Source organism: Macaca fascicularis, chromosome 2 (assembly GCF_037993035.2).
Source record: "Macaca fascicularis isolate 582-1 chromosome 2, T2T-MFA8v1.1".
NCBI classification, from domain to species: Eukaryota; Metazoa; Chordata; class Mammalia; order Primates; family Cercopithecidae; genus Macaca; species Macaca fascicularis.
In genome coordinates, this window is record NC_088376.1 from 42359538 (window position 1) to 42382941 (window position 23404).

The 23404-nt window shown below is 48.2% G+C and overlaps 1 protein-coding gene across 1 annotated transcript; it reads right to left on the reverse strand.

Annotated features, from left to right (window-relative positions):
- Nucleotides 1-785: 785 nt before the first annotated feature.
- Nucleotides 786-23073, reverse strand: RBP1 (retinol binding protein 1). The gene is given in 5 exon segments (XM_005545919.4): nucleotides 786-1032; nucleotides 1777-1878; nucleotides 22134-22312; nucleotides 22810-22936; nucleotides 22939-23073. Coding segments are annotated over 5 exon segments (594 nt in total). The 5' UTR covers nucleotides 23071-23073; the 3' UTR covers nucleotides 786-978.
- Nucleotides 23074-23404: the final 331 nt, after the last annotated feature.

Below are 23404 nucleotides of genomic sequence, written 5' to 3' on the forward strand. Positions count from 1 at the left end.
TTGGGATTTTTACTCAGCTGGTCTGACTCCTAACTCTTGTCAAGGAGTAGGGCACAGTCTGGGCGGATTGTCAGATTCTCTAAAGCGGTCTTCCATGTGTCTTCCCTTTTCCAGTTGTTTTCCCTATTCACGATCTCTCACATCCTCACTCCTTCTGTTTGTTTGTGTTTCTTCATGAAAAGGTGCAGCTAGCTTTCCTCTACACTTTAGTGTGAACATGAGGCTGCTCTCTCTCTTTCAGGGGAATTGTAAGTTCTGCTTTATCTACAACAGTGAAAAGAAAGGGCTTATACCAGCCCAGCCCATAGATGGGGTGGATGGTCTGGGGGTGGTGACATCTCATGACATCTCTGAAATTAAATCCAATAGGTAATTACTTATGTTTAAGTAATTTTATGCTTTGGACTTAAAATTATGTCCAGTTCCATTTTGTTCACAAATAATGATGAAGCATCTCCTTGGCGTATAGACATTCTCTGTTGGTTGGATCTTTAGGGTGGAAGGTATCTTCTGCTTTTGTGGCACTCACTATACTTTGGCCACAATTAGATACATAACGTACTTGATACACACATAATTGAATGTCAGGCCACCCTCCCACCTCCCATTCTAGACCCAAGCCTGTGCCTCTGGAGAGAAACAAAGGTGAAACTTTGGGACTAAATATGAAGACATGTGGCCGAATTTATCCACTCTGCCCATGGGTGGCACCAGGAGAAGCTGGCCTCAGAAGCCCTGGAGGAAAACTGAGCACATTGGGCAGTGAAACTTCCCCCAAACAGACGTTTTGAACATGGATCACTTTATTGGCATGGCTTTGTTTTAAGAAAAGGAAAAGAGACAAAGCCAAGAGACAGACTCTGCTAACAGATGCCTGGGGGTGGCTGGACATTTTTGCCTCATGCTGTGCAAAGAGGGGGATCCTGGCCCACACATCCACACCGCTCATTCCTTGGGACAGGGCTGTCTGCCTGGGCCTCACTGCACCTTCTTGAATACTTGCTTGCAGACCACACCTTCCACTCTCATCTCCTGAAACAAAAGCAGATGTTGGTCATTGGCCAGAGCAGAGTCACACTTACGGCAGGAACTCTAAAAATACTCATTAGCTTTTATTTTTCCCCAAGAGTTGGTTTAAGTAACCAGTTGTTTGGAAAGACAGTTAAACTGTATGGTGGAGTGCTCTGCAGCACCCTACAGACAGAGCTGGCTGAGAGGAAGAGTTGTGGCTCAGAGCTGACCAACAGGACCCCTTGACGCTTCCCCTCCCTAATCACCTCCCGCTGACCCAGACTGAGATCATATCTTAGAGAAGCTTAGAGAATCCTTCTTGGCTTTGGCCTATACGATTTGGCATGGTGAATATATACATCATTTGAGAGCAAATGTTGGTTCTGTCACTTTCTAGATGTGCAATTTGGACACGTAATCTAATCTTTCAGAGTTCCCATGTCCTCATCTCTAAAATAAGGGCCATATTCCTATTCTGAGAGAAGAGAAAGAGCTATAGAATGCAAAAGGGCTTAGCTCACTGCTGATGCTGAAGGGATATAACTCCTCACCTCTTCCCTCTGATTAGGCGATTGGGTCAGCCTAGACCTTGAAAATATATTGCTTGGTTTTTAAAGTCACTCAGGCATCTTTTCCAGGCCCTTGGAAGAGAAGCTTCAGAACAGAACCAAGGCCCAGCCATGGTGCCTTCTTCCAAGGTCCATCTGGACCTCAACAATGACCAGGGCCTCTGGGGACCCAGCCTGACCCAGCCCAGGAACCTACCAGGTGCAGCTCGTCACCTTCGATCCACTGGGTCCAGCCACGCCCCTCCTTCTCGCCCTTCTGCACACACTGGAGCTTGTCTCCGTCCCAGCTTACTGTTGTCTGCCAAGCAAGAGACACATTTGTCAACCCGGGGCAAGCCGGGAGCTCCTGGGGGCTGGGGGAGGGGCAGCTCCCAAACTTGATAATCCAGGATGTGCTCATGTCAATTTCATTGTAGAAAATTTGCAGCCTAATACTCCCTGTCCACCACATGCTTTTATTAAAGTGTGTAAATCAGTTTTAAAATTTATGAAAACCTCCATAAATTTTATTTAAAAGGGTAATTAGGAGGGAAAAAGTCATTGCAGTGTTGCTGTCATTGCAAGCACTGAGAATGGGGCTGAGGTGGGGAGGAGGGCCTGAGGGCTGAGCACAGCCAGGTGTGGGGGGTGAAGGATGTTTTCCAGAATCTTATGGTGAAGGGCAGACTTCTCAGAGTACCCTGACCATCCCCAGACACTTCATTCACCCATTCATTGTTTCAACGTATGCTAAGTCCTGGGACACCAAAAAGACCCCATCCCTGCCCTCAAAGCGCTCTTCATCTTACAGGGAGAATGACCTTAGATATCAATAACCCAGTGAAGGTACAAATGGCAGCTGTTAGCTGCCTGCCTGCTCTGCCGGGCAGTCTCTGTGCTGTCTCTGAAGCCTCATGCCTGTCCACGTGAGCGTGGATTAGCATCTCCTTTTCACAGATCAGGTTCAGGGACTTGCCAAGTTCACCCATGTTGTTCAGTGGAAGAGCCAGGTCTGAACACAGATCTGTAGGGCTCTGAAGGCCCCCACCCCAATAGACTAAATTGTTTCTTGAAGGGTTCAGGGTCACCAGGGTTACCGACCAGAGGCTGTGGGAGCCCAGGTGAGAGTCCAGGAAGTGGGATTTCCTAGGGCTGGGCCCTAAGGGGAGAAGAATGGAGCTGAAGGAGAGGAAAGGAGGCACTGTGGAGAAAAGTTCCCAGTGGCCTATCACGGGGTGAAGGCCCGAGGTGGGACAGCAGGAAGTACGCTCAGGAGCTCATCAGGAGGGCACCAGGGAACTGAGGAGGAAGGGGAGGAAGATCCCACAGCCCAGCCTGGGCTTGGCAGAGCACAGATGAGCACTGTGACACCCTCTACCCCCCACATTTGGGCCCCCACATCTTCCCTGAGCACTGCGAGCCTTGCCATGTGCTGGGCAAGCTAAAGGGAAGACAGGCAGGAGGAGGAGGCCCAGCCCGTGTCCTGGGGAGATTTCAGTCTTAGTGGAGCAGGAAAGGTCCACCCAGCAACACGGGGCTGAAAAAAGTGTTGGAGTTCAGAGGCAAGGTGATCCTGCCACCCCAGCATAGCCATGAGTGTGCCCTAGACTGAGACACATGTCACAGACATGGGCACAGAGAAAGCGCAGTGGGCATCGCTCATATTTGGGGCTGCCCACCTTCTTTTGAATAGCCATCCCATATGGGGCAGTTCTGTTATGAGCCCGGCCTCCCCACAGTAGTGCTCAGCACTCTGTTTGCCCCTCGCTCACTGTGTGGCTCTCAGCAAATCCATCCCTTCTCAGCGCCCCTGTGCTCACATCTGTCACACAGGGACATTAACTCAGGCCTTGGATGTAGAGAGCTAACGTTCTAGGATCCTTGTGTTCCCTGCCATGCTCAGTTGAGTCAGGACAGTCAGTAACAGCCTGATAAAGGATTTGGGAGAGGAGACTTATGGGAGATGGGTGTGGCGGTAGTGGGGCCACTCCCCGCAGGAGGACCTCCCCACCCCAGGCCTCCGTCCTGGCCTGCTGATCACTACTGCCCCCTGCTGTTGGGGTGAAGCCTGCAATGAGACACATGCACTAGGGAGGCAGGTGGAGCCACATGTGCTCCCCCAGCTTTGCATAGGAATAAGTCTGGCCTCTGCTCCAGAGAGAAATGGGGCATAAAAGGACTTGGGGGGCAGATCCTCTCCCTGATCCAGAAATTCACTCAGGGCACAGTCTAGTCCCAGGCCAGAGAGAAGGCAAAACATCGTGTGGTTAACGTGTGGTGAGACATGTCATGGGTAAGGACTACTCACGACCTCATGCCATAAATAAGACAGGACGCCCATTCACTTATCCGTGCTCCTTCCATGCCAGGCCTGTAGAGGGAAGTGGGGACCCAGAAATCAGTCCTCAGCTTCAAGAAGCTCTAAGAACACTTGGTTTCCTCATCAACTGATCTTCTCTTTGTGTGTTGAATCCAGGAGGCTACTGTGCATAAGAAGGGCTCCAGATTCACTCAGAGGCACAAGAGACAATTGCTTGTTTTCAGCTATGATATACATTTTTGCCTCTTCTGGAAATATTAGTCAGGAAATATAGTCATAGTCTTTGTATTGGAAAATTTTTTAAAAAAAAACACTAAAGAAGAAAATAGTAATAAAAATGATACATGTAGTTTTGTTTATTTAGAGATGATTGCTCTAGGCCAGGCGTGGTGGCTCATACCTGTAATCCTAGCACTTTGGGAGGCCGAGGCGTGTGGATCACCTGAGGTCAGGAGTTCGAGACCAGCCTGACCAACAGGGTAAAACCCCATCTCTACTTCTCTACTGGAAATACAAAATTAGCTGGGCATGGTGATGCATGCCTGTAATTCCAGCTACTTGGGAAGCTAAGGCAGGAGAATTGCTTGAACCCGGGAGATGGAGGTTGCAGTGAGCCAAGATCATGTCATTGCACTCCAGCCTGGGCAACAAGAGCAAAGTTCTGTCTTAAAAAAAAAAAAAAAAAAAAAAGAAGATAATTGCTCTAACATTGTGTATATTACAATATATGGTAAATTTCCATCCACTCTTTTTTTTCTATCTATCTACATGTTTCTGTTTTATACAAAATTAGAATTGCATCATTTATAGTTTTGTATCCTCATTTCTTCATTTAATTGAAGCAATTTCCTATCTCAACAAATATTCTCCATAAGTATTATTTTAATTGCTACATAATATTCTAGGAAGTAGCTACACAGTGTGTGTGTGGCCCACCACAAAATGAAAATGAGGGGTCATTTGCTCAAAATCATTAAGAATTTTAAGCTGGTGACAGCAGAGCATTAAACCAAGTGAGGGGCCTTCTGAGCCCAGGGCCATGATGGACTGCCTTGGTCACAGGCCCATGAAACAGTCCCTGATAGTATTTGATTATACATACGTACTGTTATTTAGCCAATTACCTATTTTGGACATTTAAGTTATTTATTTATAATTCTGTGCTACTATAACTAAGACTTCTTTGTATACACAGTTTTGAACACATTGTTCCCTTGGAAGAAATTTCCAGAGGAGGAATTGTTGCATCAAAGAGTGTGCATATTTGAAAAGCTTTTGATGAGTATTGCCAGCTTTATCTCCAGAAAGCTCACACCTATTTACCTTCCAACACCAGGGTCAGAGAATGACCATGAGAGAGATGTTTATTAATGGTAAAGCCGGCTTTTGCTCCTGGGGCTACTGTGTCACCATTTCCAGATCGCTGGCATCTTTTAACAGGGGCCATCTGGATATAAACAATAACAATACCTTAGCCCAAAAGAATGACAGATGGCAGAATTTCAGGCAGCTTGACAGCTTGAGGGATAGAGAGAATAGAAGCCTGTTGGGGTGCAGAGGAGCCTTTCTGAGAGCCCTACAAACCAGGCCTCTTAAAGGGAAGGATCCCTATCACATGCATGCTACATCAGTCTCCAAGGAAGCCTTTCTTAACCCCAAGCTTCTGTTGACTCTGATACTGGGTGAGTTGGACAAAGCAGAGATTATTCTTGTTTGTATTGGATGTAGAGGGGTGGCTGAGCTCAGAGAGGTTCCATGCCTTTCTCTGGTCACCTAGTAAATGAGAGAAAGAATCTGGGCTGGAACATGGGCTTTGCATGACTTGGTGCCCACTTGTTTCCCAATCTAGGGCAGGGCACCTGCCAGGTGCCCAGGAGATGGTGGCTAAAATCTTTGGGGGCTGCAGAAAAACACATGGACATTGTGCTAAGACTCTGAGCAGTCTCCTGGAGGAACACCATTAAGTTCATTCCAGCCATTGTGGGGGTATGGGTGCTGGGAGTCAGAAAGAGGTCTTAAAGGTTTCTGCCTATAAAGAGGTCCCCACAGAGAAGTGCCCAGGCTGTCATGGCCTCAAAGGAGTTTCTACAAATGGGAGGGGCATTCTAGGCAGAGTGAATAAGGATGCAAGGGTAGGAGATGATGAGGGAGAAATGACAACAGTCGGTGCTGTAGATGACTATCCTGGAGTTAAGGAGAGGAGGAACTAGGTTGTTGGGGGTGGTGGGGAGATGGGGCCAGAATATCAGACTGAAAAACCCAGACTGTGGCCTGAAGCATGTGTTCAGTGCCTGTCTTTGCTGCCTGTGCTGTTGGGTAGAACCATCCAGGAGGGCAGGTGGGCCAGGGAATTGGTCAGGCTGTCCTCTGGGTTAAAGAATCCTGGAAGCTCTCTTCCCATTTATACTTGGCTCCTGGTCCCTGCCCACTTCCTACTATACCACTTCACCCTATATCAGCTTGACCTAGTATCGGCAGCAAAGAACACGGTATCAGATAGAGCTGGGTCCTCTGTTCCCGACTATGTTGGATGACATTGGGCAACTGGATTAACCTTTCGGAGTCTCAGTGCCCTCAATTGCAAAAGAAGGCTAAACGATACCTACTGTGGTAGATTCTTCCACTGGTGACTCCCGAGTCACATGATATTCAAACCCCTGTGAAGTCTCCTCCTACATCACCTTGGTTTGGCCACGTGACTTGCTCTGGCTAGTGGGACATGAACAAGCATGATGGAAGCAGTGCCTTTATAAACACTTGCATGCTGGGGGCTTGTCCTCTTGGAACCCTCCCCTCTTGAAACCCAGCTGCTATATTTTAAGGCAGTCCAGGCTACTCTGCCAAAGAGGAAGGCCACAAGGGGAAGCCCTGGAGGATGGGAGAGAAGCCACTTGGAGAAGAGTTGAGGCGCCCCAACTGAGCTTTCAGCTGAACAAAGCCACAGGCAGCTGAACTGCGCAATTAACCAACAGAATCATGAGAATTATATGGTTGTTGTTTTAAAGTATTAAGTTTTGGGGTGGTTTGTTACATGGTATTAGATAAACAAAGCACCTACTTTACCAGGTTGTTCTGAGGATTCGAGAAAATAAACAGAAAATGCATAGGGCTGGCATGTAGGAGGCACTAGGTAATGGTAACCATGATGCCCAGAGCTTAGATAAAGATGGGTTTGCTTGTCAATGTTGAACAACAATGAAAGCCTTTTTTTTTTTTTTTTTTTTTTTAAAAGAGTTGGAGATTTGTGAAGCAGTGATTGACATGCTATTCAACATGGCCAAAGTTTTGGAAGCTCCTTCTCTTTCCAGGATACTCAGATCCATGAGGAGACCTGCAGGGGCTGCCTGCTGAGCACCAGGATGCCTGCTTCCTTTATATGTTAACTGGTCTTTGTTTAAGCAGAAGATCTGTTTGAAGACTCCCCATTGACAGCTGGGATGGCTCAGCAATGTGATTTCATTCTCCCACTCTCCCCATGTTCCCTTTTGGTGGGACTGGATTTTTCATTTTAAGCTTTTTATCTTGTGGGAATAAACTAGTTATTTCAAAGAGAATCTGATTTGTCATAAGAACAGAAAAAGGAGGTGTGGAGCCAAGGAGGGGGACTATCACTTAAAAACCAATGACATGGAAAAGGAAGTAAGTGATGTTGGAAGATGAAAGCCTAACAAACAATGGTAATTCATTTTCTTGTGACACAAAGTGGAACTTATGAAAACAACTTTCCCAGGACCCAATAACTTATTCCACGACCTCCCTCTGAAGTCAGCAGCCAGCGATCTTTGCTAGATCAGGAGCAGTGAACGTTTGGGGACAAGGATTCAGCCAGATCTGAAAGGGTCATTAAATGGTCATTTAATCTGGCTTCCTAGATTAATCCAATTAATCAGGGTCTAATGGAAGAATTTCAGGTAGGAATATATTCCTGATGCTTTTCAAGTCCCACAGAAAAGGCAGGTGGCTGTGGGGATGGGGTGAACATGGGTACAAACCAAGGGGGCTAGACAATGCTGCTTCTCCCAACCCCCATATGGGCTTTGGGACCACCTTAGAAATGAGGCCCAGATAATCCAAGAGTAAGGAGGAGGGATGGCCATTTTCAGCTCACCTCCTCACCAGAAATTTTCATCCCATACATCACCCAAAAGTCTGCAAATGGGCTGGAACCAGGGACGCCGGTTGGAAAGTGAAGCCAATCTAACTTTTCTATTAAAAACTAATGATAACCCCCATCACCTTGGCCTTGCCAGCAGTTTACCCAGAGAGACATGTGCCAACAAATGAATGAAGACAGCTTTGTACCACTAGGACAAGGGACTTTTACCTCAGAAGCCATTTCCCAGCTCCTCTGACCACTTAGAAACCCCAGCTGTCACTGCTGCATGGGACAGTGACACAAAAAGCCCAGCTCCCACAGGCAGCCTGAGTGGGTGTCTCCCAGGGATGTTTCAAGGCCCACTTGCCCCACTCAGGTGACTCACACTGGGAGTGCCAGACAATTCCCACTAAATGGAACCATCTCTTGGCAGTGAGCTGCTATGACCTGCAAATGGTGGGAACTCTATTTGGTATCAAGAAACTTGTGACATTCATTAACACTCCCATGCCAAAACCCCACTCTCAAGAGCAGGGGATGATGGATCACTCACAGCCCTCCACCCGGCCCTAGTAGTCCCTCTGTTTACGGATCCTCCTCTGGAGGGCTGGGACTGAATTCTGTTGTCTCTGTGGTTCCAGAGCCAGGTTATAAGAGGTGAAGCTTTGCCCATGATGATACTGCCTGCAAAGGCCAGAGCCAGGACTGACACAGGTCTGACTCCAAAACCCATGCTCTTTAGATTTGGGGTAAAATTTCAAAACCAGACAGTGAGTAGATACTTTCTTTGCATAAAGTAAATTGCTAAAAGATGCAAATCCTGGAGTTTGATTTGAAAGTGTGCTTCTCCTTTTGAGGCTATGTGTGTTCCTGGGACAATTAGAGGGTTTTCAGCATCTGGTGCTTGTGTTAAATAAGTGATCAGGAGGGAAAAGTAGGGGAGACAACAGAGAACCTGCCAGGTGCCAGGTACTGTGCTGGGAGCTTTCCACAATGTTTCACTAAATCTTCAAGCTTTACAGCAGACAAAAATTAGGCTTCTATAAATAACCAGCCCATCACCAAGGGGTTAGGGCTTGAGCCATAACTTGAACCCAGTTCTCTCTGGCTAAAAAGTCCATGAGCTGCCCCTGAGGCCAGGCTGGTGAATGGGTGGGTAGTGGCTCCTCTTCTCTGGTCCATTCCTGGGGGGCTGGAATAATCTAAACTCAGCACATTCAAGAGGAAAAGCCAGTTTCACTCTAAAAGCAGACTAAAACTAAATTAATAAGGCCTTAAAATGTGAACAAGTAATTAGAGACATAATAGATGTTCAAAGCAACCACTATAAATAGTATAGCCACAAGGCTTTTGTGAGCATGAAAGAATGCAATTCTAATACCATGAAAAAGCTAACAGCAAATAATACAATTCTTAAGACAAACAAAATGAGAAAATGTTAAGACTAATAACCTTGACATGTTATAGTTATTTTTCCTTAAACAATTCGGAAAGTTCCTAGAGTCAATTTAAACCATTGGAGTGCTCAAGGCCAAGGTTCTGGATAAGGAGGTGGGAAGAGGACTGGAGAAGGTCACAGGGCCCTGTGGAACTACACTCATTCATCCCAGGGACCTAGCACTTAGGGTGGCCCTAAGGCTGGGATGGACAGAAGCTCTGCCATGGGGTAGCTCAGCCTGGAGAGAAGGCAATGACACCGCTGTGCTATACGCTGGGGTGGGTGACGGCCCCCGACCCAGCCTGGGGGGTCAGGGAAGGCTCCCTGGTGGGAGTCATAGCATTGCTGTCATTATCAGTCACCATCATCAACATCATAACAACATGTGTTGAGTACTCATTATGTGCTGGGCAGGGTACGAGGCAAAGTATGTGTCATACCAGTTGACTCCTGACAACCTCCTACAACAGGTATGCTACTCATCATTTTACAAATGTGGAGACTGAGGCCTGAATTTCACCCAACCATGAAGTGGGGAGATGAGATTCGACTCTAGAGCTCATGCTCTTGATGACTGTGCTCTGCAGTTCCCTGATTTAAACTGACCCTTGACTGAGCAATAGGAATTCGCCACGTGGTTCTGTGCAAGGGAACAACATTCAGCAATCATGAGTTTCACGCCTCCAGTGCACCAGCTGTGGGTGCTGGAGAGAGGGAAGTAAGGTGAATGGCCTGCTCTTGAGGGCTCACAGACTATCTGAGAAGAAGGTAAGAAGACAGAGAGAATTCCAGCAGAATGGTAAGTGCTGGTAGACAAGTGCTGGAGGTTATGGAAGTCAGAAGGCAACTCGACAGCCTCTAAAAGGTAGAGACAGAGGCCCATCAGGGAAGGCTTCCTGGAAGAGGTAAGGCTAGAAGTAATGCTGGAAGTGATGCCAGAAAACACCACGGGAGTTAGCAAGGAGTGGAAAGAGGAGCCAGGCGCAGTGGCTCACACCTGTAATCCCAGCACTTTGGGAGGCTGAGGTGGATGGATCACCTGAGGTCAGGAGTTTGAGACCACCCAGACCAACATGGTGAAACCCTGTCTCTACCAAAAATACAAAATTAGCTGGGCGTGGTGGCACGTCCCTGTAATCCCAGCTACTTGGGATGCTGAGGCAGGAGAATTGCTTGAACCTGGGAGGCAGAGGTTGCAGCGAGCTGAGATCATGCAATTGCACTCCAGCCTGGAAAACAAGAGTGAAACTCTGTCTCAAAAAAAAAAAAAAAAAAAAAAGAAAAAAAAAAGAGTGGAAAGAGGAAAAAAGGAACAAGGGAGTCCCAGGCAAAGGGAACAAGCACAGGCAGTTGCAGGAAAATCAGGGACAGCAGGGGCTGCATGAGGGAAGCTTCTACATAGGTTTTGCCCAGCTTAACTTGTGGATGACCCTCCCCATGAAGGCTGACCCTGTACCTCCAACCCAGAATTTACTGAGGAGATTGCTCACAGCCTCTCTTCTTCCTCACAGTATGTCTTCATGCTCCAGCTGGTCAAACCTGGTGCCATGGAAAATCCAGCGTAGCCAGTGCTGGATCTGCTACCTGGGGCCAGTACAAGGAGTTGGTGTGTTATCAGTTCCATCAGCACAGGCAGGGGGGTGGAAATGGGGAGTAGGGTGGGAGAATAAGAATTAGAGAGGGGACATCCTGTCAGAGAGTGCTTAGGAGGGGCACTGAAGGCCTCACCCCTTCCATGGGAATCTCTGGCCTTTATTTTATATATGTGTGTGTGTGTGTGTGTGTGTGTGTGTGTGTATGTGTATATATATATGTGTGTATATATATATATATATGTGTATATATATATGTGTGTGTGTATATATATATGTATATATATATATATGTGTGTGTGTATATATATATATATATGTGTGTGTATATATATATTTCAAGGCAAATAGAAATAAATGGCTCCCAGAAGATAAGAGGGGCTAGATCAGTAACCAGGTAACCAGGGAAGAGTGAGCATGTCAGGATCTCTTGACGAAGAACTCCTTGGGGTCTGGGATCCTCTTATTCACTGCAGGACACCAGCCCCCATGTTAGAATCCGTGGCAGAGAAAATGTGCATTGCCATTTGTTGAATGAATGAATAGCAGAAAACATTCTGGTGGCACTCTTGCATTGAACACCACGCTTTCTCCAGGCAATGTGGCTGTTTCTTCCTCACAGGTAAGCCTTATAGAAAGGGGCCAGCCATCAGAGTGATTTGACCCTGAGTCTCTAGGGCTCAGAGTGCTTAGGCTCTATACTCAAAGGTGCGCAACTAGGAACAGTATAAGACATGGTTTAAATCCCCTCTGCCCAGCTCTGAGCCCATGGTCTGCCTAATGTTCCCATGTGAACATTTTGCTGGCATGAATATTATGGTCATTGAATATCACCTGGTAGGCTGTGGGCCTGGTCTGGCCCAGCCATGGGACAGATGCCTGACTGCCAAGCTGGGCATTCAGGAGGGACCCAGTGATAGCCTTGGGTAGAGGCAGACCTGAACTGCAGGTTCCTACCTCTTTCTTGCTGGGTGACCAAAGCAATTTACTCCACCTCTCTGAGCCTTCACTTCCTCATCTGCAAAATGAGGCTAGTGAGCCCAGCCACAGAGCAGAGCCATCCAGATGAAATGAAACAAGGGGTTTCAAGGACCTATGTCAGTGCAGCACACACAAAATGCTCAGTAAGCAATAATTCCTGTCCACTCTTGGCCTAGTCCAGTTTGTTCCCTGTTCCCTGTGAGTGTGGAGGGGCAGGTGCCTTTTTAGGCCAGCCTCCACCCTCATAATCCTGCTAGCTCTTCTCTGGTTTGCCAGGTATCCCTTCATACATGTGACCACCCCCAGAATTGGTCTTCTGGAGGTCACAGATCAGTGTGAGAGGATGAATAATAACAGCTCATACTGATGGGGCAGTGGCACGGTGGGTCTTCTCACACACCGTTCACCTAATCCTCACCACAAAGCAGGTATCCCCTATTTCATAATTATCCCCACTTCACAGACAAGTAAAGTCACAGAGAAGTGAAGTAACTTGCATAAGGCCACCCACTTTGTAAGGGAGAGAAACGAGATCCCAACGATGACAGTCTGGGCTGGTCCGGCTGGTCTAGCTCTGGAGTCGAACCAGTTACAGCTCTGTCAGACTGAGTCATTTCCTTCATGTATAATATAGGAAGAATTTTGGCATCTTTATCATAGAATTATTGTGAGGATTAAAAGAATTAATGCATGGAAAGTGCTTAGAAGAATTTTTGGCACATGGAATACCTAACAAACATGAGCTATTATTAAATGGCAATTGCATCTTGCAGTGATACGGTCAATGACTACATTTAGATTTCTGAGGTTCTGCTATTTTCACTTAACATTCATTTAATGAACACATTGGAGACCACTGAGCCCATGACGGTGTGGCTGCTGCTGTGTAGAATCTCAGACACATTAACTAGCATCACAGGTGCCCTAAAAGCAGCACCTGGAGAGGCTGCAAGGCAAAGGAAGGGCATGGTGGTGGGATGGGGAATCAGGATGGGATGAACAGAGCAGATAAGCCTGGGCAGGGTCTTGACCAGTGGGTAATTCTCCTCCCAGAGGAAGAGGCAAAGAAATACTTCAGGGAAGTGAGTAGAGGGATGCAAAGAGGATGGCAAGTGAAGGCTCCGACAAATGGCGGGATGGGGCCAAGCATAAGGAGTGAGGGAGAGACAGGCAGGGCCATGATCTGAAGAGCCTGCGTGCCATCTGGCTTTTACCCATCAGCACTGGGAAGCCCTTGGGAATTTTGAGTTGGGGAGTAGCATGATCAGATTCCCTTTTTAAAAAGGGAGGGATGGGCTGAAGTGTTGAGCATGGTAAAATGGAGATCAACGTGAAGATACTGCAGTAATTAAATGAAATAATCCATGGAAAGCGCTGAGCCTGGCACATAGTAAGCATGAGAGATGTTAATTGTTATTATTATTACTGGCATGAGATATTCAGAGCAGTGGGAATGAAGAAAAACAGGAAGAGACGTTAAGAAGCAGAATCTATGAAACTTGGTGACTGAATGCCTATAAAAAGTTTTCATTTATCTTCATAGTGATCATTTACATGGCTACGTAGTGGTCTATGCAATTAAAAAGCCACAGTCTTTCTAACCACCCATAGTTATTTGATATTTAGGTATAGCAGCAGGAGATAGCCTGTTCTATAAACCATACAAAGTAGAATCAGAGGCATCCGAAGTCAGATCACAAGTCTGGGGTTAACCAGTAATGTGAATCTGGGCAGGACTTTTGGCTCCATGTCTGTAAAATGGGAGAGTGGCACCTCCTATCCAGGACTGTTAGGAGATTAAATAAACAGAAAGTGACAGGACAGGGCCTACCACATAGTAGGCCCTGAGATAGTGGTTATGCTTATGTGGGTTGTTGAGAATTACTATCACAGAGTGACTAACAGATACTTTTGTACAAATAGAATGATTTTCCTGGAACATAATCCCATAAGTGGGATCCCTGAGTCAAAGAGTAAGATGATTTTCTGATTTATTGCACATTATGAGAAGATTATTATTATTATTATTTTCATTTTCTGAGTGCAGGGCCAGTTCCACTGTAAAGCTGGCAAAGGTAGGTTTTGGAGCCTGGGTTCCATGCCATCCCCACCTTCACACCCATCTTGTTTATACCATTCTTTCCCAGAGCACTCCTATGCTATCCTTGGACCCTCAGTTCAGGAATGACAGAGGGAAGAAAGAGGGAAAGGGTGGCAAGAGGAAGGAAGAAAGGAAGAACTTATTAATCCCTGTATTAAAGGTAGCTGGCACCCTATGGTGCTTGCGTTCTTGGAAACTACCTGCCACGTTGTGAGGAAGCCCAGGCAGCCAGCAGAGAGTGAGTGTGGGCTAGCCATCTGTAAAGTGGATCCTCTACCTCCCCACTGGCACGGCAGGCAGCAGGGACAAGGCATCCCCACTGCGCCCTGCCCAAATTGCAGATTTGTGAGCAAAACAAATATTGTTGCGTTAGGGTACTAAGTTTCAGAGTGGTTTGTTACACAGCAACAGGAAATGGAAATAATTCATTACCACATTTAATTATCACATAACTCCATTAGGTGGGTATTACCCTTAGCTCCTTTTACAAATGAGCACATTGAAGCTCGGAGGGATGAAGTACCCTTGCCAAGGAAACAGCTGGACGGCGGAACCAGGATTCAAATCCAGGTCCATCTCAAAGTCAAAGCTCCTAATTGCTCTGTTGCACCTCACACGTGTCCAGCTGCAAACACTATTGGTATCACTTACTTGGACCCTCAGTTGCAAACCACTGTCCCCAGGCAGTCTTCATCCCCCACTACCCTGATCCTGGAATGGAGCTCCACCTACCTATTCTCATTCATCCCCTAGAACTAGGCACCTTTTACCCCAGCACAGGTTTATTACATTGAATCATGATGAGAAAAATCACAGGAAACTAGGCACAGGCCAGCCGGCTTCCTTGTTTTTCTTTGTTAGTAGTTACCAAAAGCATGGTCCTTGAACCAACAGCATCAGCATCATCTGGGAACCTGTTAGAAAAACAAGTTCTCAAGCCTCAACCCAGACTTTCAGAATGAGAAACTCTAGGGGTAAGGCATGCTCAAATTTGAGAACTACTACTCTAACATGTGGGCCTTAATGCTTGATCTCTGGAGTTTGAATGTCTTAGGATGTTTTCAGATGCAAGTGACAGGAAACCAATTCACATAGCTTAGGGGGAAAGAAAAAAATGTATTGGTTAAAGTACATGGTAAATCTAGGAATGGTGTGTCAGGAACTCTAGTAACCCTCTAATGTTGCATTGTCTCTGTCTCTATTGGCCTCATCGTTTATTTTCCTTCAATTGGATTTTTCCATGCAGCCAAAGAAGGCGGGGTAAGGGGACTGGCCTCAGAGAACTCGAAGCTTACATCGTAACAGCTCATCAACCTTTAAGGGAATAGAACTCACCTGTCTCTCAGGGTTCCTAAATTAACTCCCAGGAAATGGTGACTGGCCCAGCTTGGGTCACATACACAAGTATGTGACAGGCCATGGGGCACTGTGATCACTCTGGCAGAAGGTGCTCGTCCCAGAAAAGACAGTGTACTATGATTTGCAGTCCCACCAGGACCCAAAAGGTTGAGAAGGAGTAATTCCCACCATAAAGAAAACGGTGCTTCTCTTGGGTGGAGGGTGGAGAAGCAATGTTGGTCAGAAAAACAAACAGCTGTAATTCATTCAGTAAACACCTGGCCATCATAAGTGATTATGCCATGCCCCTCCGTCTCGGGTATCACAGGCCCTGGACCTGTTCTGCACATAGTATTGTGGCTTCCTAAGCCCCTGTGCCCAGCACTATCCCTATGGTCCTCAGCTTTGCTTTGTGAGACACGCTGAGCAGCAATTATGATGCCCATTTTGCAGATATGAAAACAAAGGCAGTGTGTCTAATCATTTAAGGTCGCTGTCAGATAATTGAGAAGAATTCAAATAGATGTTCTGACTCTAATACCAGTGCTCCTTTCACTCATTCTAGGCCTTGTCAAAACTGCCTGGGTTTACCTTCAGACTGTGAGAAGGCTCAAAATAAGGAACTGAGGTGCTGGCCTTCAGCAAAGCTCTGTGGGAGACCTTGGGGTAGAGAGCTTTATAAACAGACTAATTAGAATTCTTCCTCTGCCACCAGCTAGCCCAAGGGTGACCTTGGGCTAAAAAGGCACTTCACTTCTTTGAGCCTCAGATTCGCATCTGTGAAATGAGTATAATGATACTTACTGAACAGCATTTGTTGTGGGGACCAAAGGAGAAAAAGTACAAAAAGCAATTGGGGCAGGCATGGCACTTAGTAAAGATTTAGTACATGTTATTTTCCTTTGTTCCTGCCTAACAAAACCCAAAACCCAACAAAGCAGTGTGATTTTTGAAAGCTACTTTGTGAATTTTATTTGGGTTGCTTTAATTCTTCTTTTTGTAATCCTCAAAAGCACGCTGCTGACACCGATTTCAAAGGTCGGAGAACTTTAGCTAAGACATGAAAGAGATCCTGTGTTTCTAGCCTGGAAAGGGCCCAGCTGAATGCCAGGTGCCTGATCTGGGCAGGGGCAGCTCTCAGAGGCTCCCAAATCCAACGGCATTCTCCGTGCTGCAGCCCAGGGAGTTAATTTAGCCAGTGGCATTGTGTGTGTGTTTTCTTTTTAACAAATCAAAAAATATCTTTAATGGGTCAAGAATAGGATCAGAAACCTGGCAAGAGTTTAAACCAAAGTGTCAACAGTGCTCTGGAGGATTTCATGTATTACCATATATAATTAGATGGATGGATGGATGGATGGAGAAATAGAAGGATGTAAGTAAGGAAGTCCAGGGAGGGAAGGGAAGGAAACATAGCTGGTTAAAAAAGAACTTAGAAAATCTGTAAGTGCTGATATGGAAAAATGCGCAAGAAATATCACTGAGTTAAAAAAATATGTAGAGAAGTGGATTCCTTTTTTCTTTTCCTTTCTTTCTTTCGGTTTTAGATAGAGACACTGACCAACTGCCCAATCAATAGATAGATCCCTTACAAGTCTGAGGAAGATTTCTGGACAGATCCACCAAGTGGGAATCAGGCTAAGCGGGGGAAGGGGCCCTTTTCAACCCATACTTTCTTGTGCTATTTGAATATTTTCCTTTTATAATAAAAACAAAGAAAGCGACAGAGGGGCGGAGGGCTGGGAGCAGAAGGCAGGCCCTGTGGAGGGGTCATCCTAAGTTCAACGCTGGATATGAAGTTGAGGCTTCAGCCACGGGGGGAGGTGCCAGTTCCCGGAGTGAACAAAGCCATCTCCTCCAGGAAAAACCTGACCTGGACACGGGGATGACACATGGCCCCTCTGCCACCCCCGCAGAGCCAGGCTCACGGCTGTGATTCCTGGCTGAGGCTCAGTCTTCTCCCACAAAACTTGCTCATGCTGGGGGGACTTCGAGACAAAGAACCAAATCATTCTGAGGGACTCCCTTGCTCAGGAGTGAGAAAACACTATCTGAAGTCAGAGCACCTTCCCTTTCTCAAGAGCTCCCACCCTGCCAAAGCACATATGTGCTATATTCAACAAATGCTGCTGCTTCCTCGCTGGGCCTGATCGCACATTTTTATGGACAAAGGCATGCAAGGAAGCAATGGAGAAAAGCCCTGTGTCTGCTCAGCTGAGCCCAGACTTTATATATCTCTACCAAAATAGCGCCTGCTGTTTGTGGTCCCATAACATCTGATTAGATCAGACTGGAAATGTGAGCCTAGTGATGCAGACCCGCCCAGAACTGAGTCCCTCCACCCCTCCACCTGGGGAGAGAGCACAGAGCTATTTCAGGTGGTTCTGGGCATGGATTGCAATGTCCACAGGACTCGGGTGATGGGCCAAACTGGCCCTCTACGTGCCCATGGCCCTCTACACCTAATTTTACAGTTTTTCCTTTTTTTTTTTTTTTTTGTAGAGATACAGGAACACAGTGTGTTTCTTTACTCCAGAGCAGTGATTCTTAAGCTTTAGTTGCATCAGAACCACCTGGAAGGCTTATTGAAACACAGATAGCTGGCCCCACTCCCGGAGTGTCTGATTCAGTAGGCCAGGGGTGTGGCCAGAGAATTTGTATTTCTAAGAGGTTCCCTGTGATGCTGCTGCTGCTGCTGTCTCTGCTTTGGGACCCACAGCTCTAAAGGAACCCACAGTGCAGACAGTGACAAATGGCCATTTGATCCTTGACTTCAGGTAACAGGATGGGCTGAAGACTGGGGTAAACTAGGAAATGTAACATCTAGAGGGAGCAGCTGCAGCATATTCCAGGGGTCCACGCAGTGCAGGAATAAACGGGTGCCCAGTGTTTCCAGGGCCCTTCTTTTTCTTGTTGTTTTTGTTAAGAACAGCCAGAAACATGGATTTTTCTGTGAAATCTTATAATCTTTGGCAGTTATTGGCAACTGACTCTGAAGTTTTTCAAACATTGTACAGGCCAAACAAAACACATCTGCAGGCTGGGCTTCACCCTCTGGCTGCAGTTCTAGAATACAGATAAGGTTCCCATGGAAAAGAGGCAGGATCAGAGATCTCTGAGCCAGTGAGAGCCTCTGCCCTTTGGGGAGGGATGTCAGCCTGGTCACACCTCTCCCAGCAAGGACTCACAGACGCCTGTCAGGGTCACATCAAGTCTCCCTGCCGGGTTCTCCTGGCTCTCTTCTCTCCCAGCCGCATCTCACACTCCAGCCATGCTGAAGTCTTTGCGGACAGCCCCTCTCTCACCTCAGAAACTCCCTCCCAGCCAGGCTTTTCTGACCCCGGGCCTTTGTACATGTGGCTCCTGCTTACCGAAAAGCTCTTATCCTTTTCTCCACATCTGCCCTAATTAGTCCTTTAAGGCCCCTCTCAGCTGTCACCTCCTCTGGGACTTTCCCTGACCACTGCTTTCCTACTCCCAGCTGTGTGCTCCCCAGCCCACCATGCTCCCATCATCCATTGGGCTGTAATGGCCTGAAGATGTGCCTGTCTCCTCCACTGGCCTGGGTGTCCAGAAGGCCTTGTTGCCTCTGTGACCCCAGGGCCAAGCGCAGGGTCTTGGCTTTGGCCTTTCTTTCAACCCCTTTCTGTTTGCCTGGCTACTTCCTGTCTATCCTTTAAGCCACAGTTCAGATTCCACTTCCTGTGGGAGCCTTCCCTGACCTCTCAGACCAAGCAGGGAGTGCTTCTCTGCCTGTATCAGCACAGTGTCCACTACATCATGATTGGCTGCTTCAGGCCGCCTCCCCCTTACACTGAACTCCATGAGGGCAGGAATCGTGTGTGATTTGACTCATTGACACAGGGGTTGCAAAGATAGTGGAAGCACCATGGGATGCTTGTGGCGTCCAGAGAGGAATGGAAGAAAGAGATGAATGACCGATCCCAAGTGAGAACGGGACTCCTGTAATATGCTGGGAACAAACTCCTGTGGGCCACTGCTCCTGGCTTGTGGGTACCCAGTGTGTGAGGCAGAGGGGGGTAGCAGTGAAAGTTATCTTTGGCAACCACCTTGTCCAGGACCCCTGGCAGCCCTCAGAGAGCTCAGCTGGTGGCCTCTGGGCACCCAGCTCCCCTCCATTAACAAGTCTCAGGCCTGACAGCCACTCTAATTCTATCATCCTACCCCCATCCAGCCATGTCCTTCCGGCAGTCCAAAGCAGCACACCACCCAGCAGGCAGCCCACAGGGAAGGGCTTTTCTGCACTGCATGGGGCTAGAGGAAGGCTAGAGCAGAGCAGAGGGGCTGTTCCATCTCCCAACAGGCCACAACAGGTGAGTGAATGGCTGTTTACTTGAGAGTGGGCATCCCTGAGTCCTGAGGCAGTGACAGTAACCATGCATCCCAGACCAGTTTCACTGGATTCATCCAGTGGCTGAATCTCCACAGTCTGCTCAACTACTGCTTGATGCTTGATTGACGCTGATGCTGTATTGAGAAGAAAAGGTGGCCCTTGTCCTTTCCTTTGTATCCAAAACCCTCCCTTCAACCTCCCTGCTTTATTTAAAATGAAGCACAGAAGTCACATCTTCCAGAAATCCTTCTGGGATCCCCTTCTCTGGGTAGTCCCAATCCCCTCCCTCGCACCCTGTGCTTCTCTTTGCCACACTGTGTTGAGTGTTGGTGTGCCTGCCTCCACTGCAAAGACTTTGCGTTCCTGGACATCAGGGCCTGTGACATGCTCTGCTGTCCTGTGCCTGCCGTGGTGACCAGCCTGTGAGGGAAGCAGTATGTTCAGTGCAGTGGTTAACTCAAATCCTCCCTCTGCACTTCCCCAAGGTCACATAGCAAGAAATCTTGCCATGGTTTTCTTATCTGTAAAATGAGACTGGAAAGGGTGTTGTGAAGATTAAGTCAGCTAATGTAACGTTTGAATAGCATCTGGCATGACAGTAAGCACTTGATGAGTACTATATTTGCTAGTATTATTAGGTGATCAATAAATGTTTCATGCGTTAAAGGATGAGGAAAGGAAGGAAAGAGCAAAGATAATTAGTACAAGCCAGCACATGCCAGATTTGTGGTGACCCAAAATAAAGGTTCGATGTGATCTGTGAGTTCCACAATAGTGAGTGGGGTAAGGATTATTCTTAAGGGGCAAAGTTCTATGAGGTGTGCCAGGGAGCAGGTCTTAGGCAGTAATGAGAGAGGCAGATCCCATCTGAAGGTCTCCTTTCCTATTGTGAGTCTTTCCTTTCTCAAGAGTCCTTGAGATTTTTAAAGGCACAACCTGACATTTCCCTACAACATTGGTGCTTTCTCCCATTAGTGGTCCTTCCAAGGCCACTCCCTGCTGACTACCCCCTCTTTCCTATCATTCCAAACAGCAGACTCAGATACCAGTCCTGACTGCCTTCAGATGAATAGACAAGGTGGGGGAATGAGTCATCCAGGCTCCAGACACCTATTCCCAGACATGGGCATCCCTTCAACTACAATCCTAACAGACCTCAGCTATCTTGTTTCTGCACAGACTACCAGCAGAGAAGCTGGCAGAAAGCAGGAGTGTGGGCTTCAACATCAGAAGGCCCAGGGCTCAAGTCTCATCTCTTACAAGTCTCTTCCTCTCTCTGAACCTCAGTCACTGCATAACATGGGGTTACTTATCCCTCCCTCACTGTGCTGTGCTGTAAGATGACTAGCACAGTGCTGGACACACAGCAGACCAGCGGTAAAGACCCTTGAAAATGGTGGGAGGGGATGGGTGAGGACCCCATCAATAAGCAAGGCGGCTCCTGGGATCAACATAAGCCAGTTCTGAACCCAAGACTATAAAAAGGAGAACAAGAGTACCTTGACCTCCCAGCAACCAGATAATGCTGATGGAGGCCTGGGGCTGGCCTTCCGGAGTCTGCTGTGGCAGTACTAATTGCAACGTCCTGGGTCAGGAGCTTCTCACCCTTGTGGGAGGGAGGTCTTGGCCCTCCCCCTTCCCCCACTGCTGTTTCCTCTGGCCTGGGCTGGAGGGGCACTGACTTACTGACTAGGTGTCAGCCGTAAAGTTCAAAGAATGCTCAGCAGGCACTGGATGACAGGGTGGGGAAGGGGATGGCCAGCAGCCAAATCCCAGCTCCGGGGCAAGGATGGGCAGATCAGAGGGCTTCCAGCAGAGATCAAGGTGCCCCCAGCTTCCTGGAGTGACTTCACACTAGGTCATATTGAAAGTTTATACTTCAAAGGGGTTACTTGTGTTTCTTTTTTCTTTCCTCCTTTCTTTCCTTTTACCCTCCACCAGCCCATAGCCAGCCAGAGAACAGCATCAACAGACCTGCTTTGAACTCCAGCCCCTCCCTAGCTGTGCTACTCTGGACATGTTACTTCATCTCTTTGAGACTGTTTCTTCATCTATAAAATGGGCATATTCATATCTCCCTCAAAGGCTGTGTGAGGCTTAGGTGAAGTCATGTGCATAAAGCACCGGGCAGAGTGCCTGAACGCAGTGGAGACACAGCACATGGCAGCCTTCATAACCATCACCTTCCAGTGCAGATAGAGCAGGATGCTTCATGAGTTGGTGCTGCCCACCATGGGGGCTGAGAGGGGGAAGTGTTTTCAGTCCCTCAGGCCCTTGCCCCCTCTCGGATGAGCTAGCCCAGCCCTTGGTCAGGCCCCCTGGGCAGGAGACACTGGGTGCACGCGAATCCTCACCATGCACTTGCGGTCATCTATGCCTGTCAGATCCTCCTCAAACTCCTTCCCAACCTGGAAGTCCATGATGTAGTTCCTAAAAGTGCTCAGCGTGCGGATGATCATATGGTCACCGTCCTGCACGATCTCTTTGTCTGGCTTCAGCAAGTTGGCGATTTTGCGCAAGGCCACATTGACGTCTGCGGGTGGGGAGCGGGGAGAGCGAGCGGCAGAGAGTTGGCAGGAAAACTCAAGAGAACCGTTCCCAAGGTAGCGGAACCCCAGGAGCCCCCTCCGCCCGCAAACACTGTTAGGGTTCCCGCTGGCTTTGCGCTGTCTCTGCGCACGGTCTGCCTGTGCCTCCCCGCGCCGCCCCCAACAAAGTTTTCTGCTCTTATGTCAGCCGTTTAAAAACAAAAACTAGCAAACCAAGCCACAGATTTACTAATGAAATTACCCACGTCCAGGGCCAAAAAGCAGACATTTGCCACCGGTTAACCTAACAACCCCAAATTCTCCAATCCGCAGCCTAGGGGCCGCCACGGGAGCAGTGGCCGAAGACGCCCTTTCTAGCGTCCGGGGGTACCGGACCGCGGCTCGCCGGGGCGGAGGCAGGCAGGCGGCGGCTCGGTAGGGCTCTAGGGAGCGGCCCGGAGCTGCTCGGCCGGGCACCCAGGGCGCAGCGGGCAGCGCTTACCCAGCGCGCGCAGGTACTCTTCGAAATTCTCGTTGGCCAACATCTTCCAGTACCCAGTGAAGTCGACGGGCATTTCGCGGAGTGACTGGAGCCAGTTGGCCACGAGCGGGCGGGACGGCTGGAGACTCTGCCGGGACAGCGGCTGCCGGTGCTACGCGGGTGGTGGGCGGCCCGGAAATGAGCGCCCTTCGGGGACAGGGGGCTCTGCGGGGCGGCGACAGCTGGATTCCGAGCGCGCACAAAGCCTGCGGGAGGATCCATTGTAGCGGTCGCCCCTCCCCGCTTAGCGAGGGCGGGCGCAGGGGCGGGGGATGTCGAAGGGTCAGGTTTGTCCAGGCCGCGCCACTTTCGTTTCTGACGTTCAGTTCGTTTCCCCTGCAAAGAAAGGAGAGGATGGGAGACTGGACGTTTGCTTTGCTGGCCGAACTCTTCGGCTCCTGGGGATTTCCTTCAAACGCCATGAACTTCTCACACTCAGCAGCCACTCGAGGGTTGGGAAACAGTCTCCTGGGGTTTGTACTGGCGTGATTAGGGAAAGAGGCCACTTACAGGCCTTTGTCTAAAGCCTCGCGCCGGTGGTGGCTGGGGTCAGGAA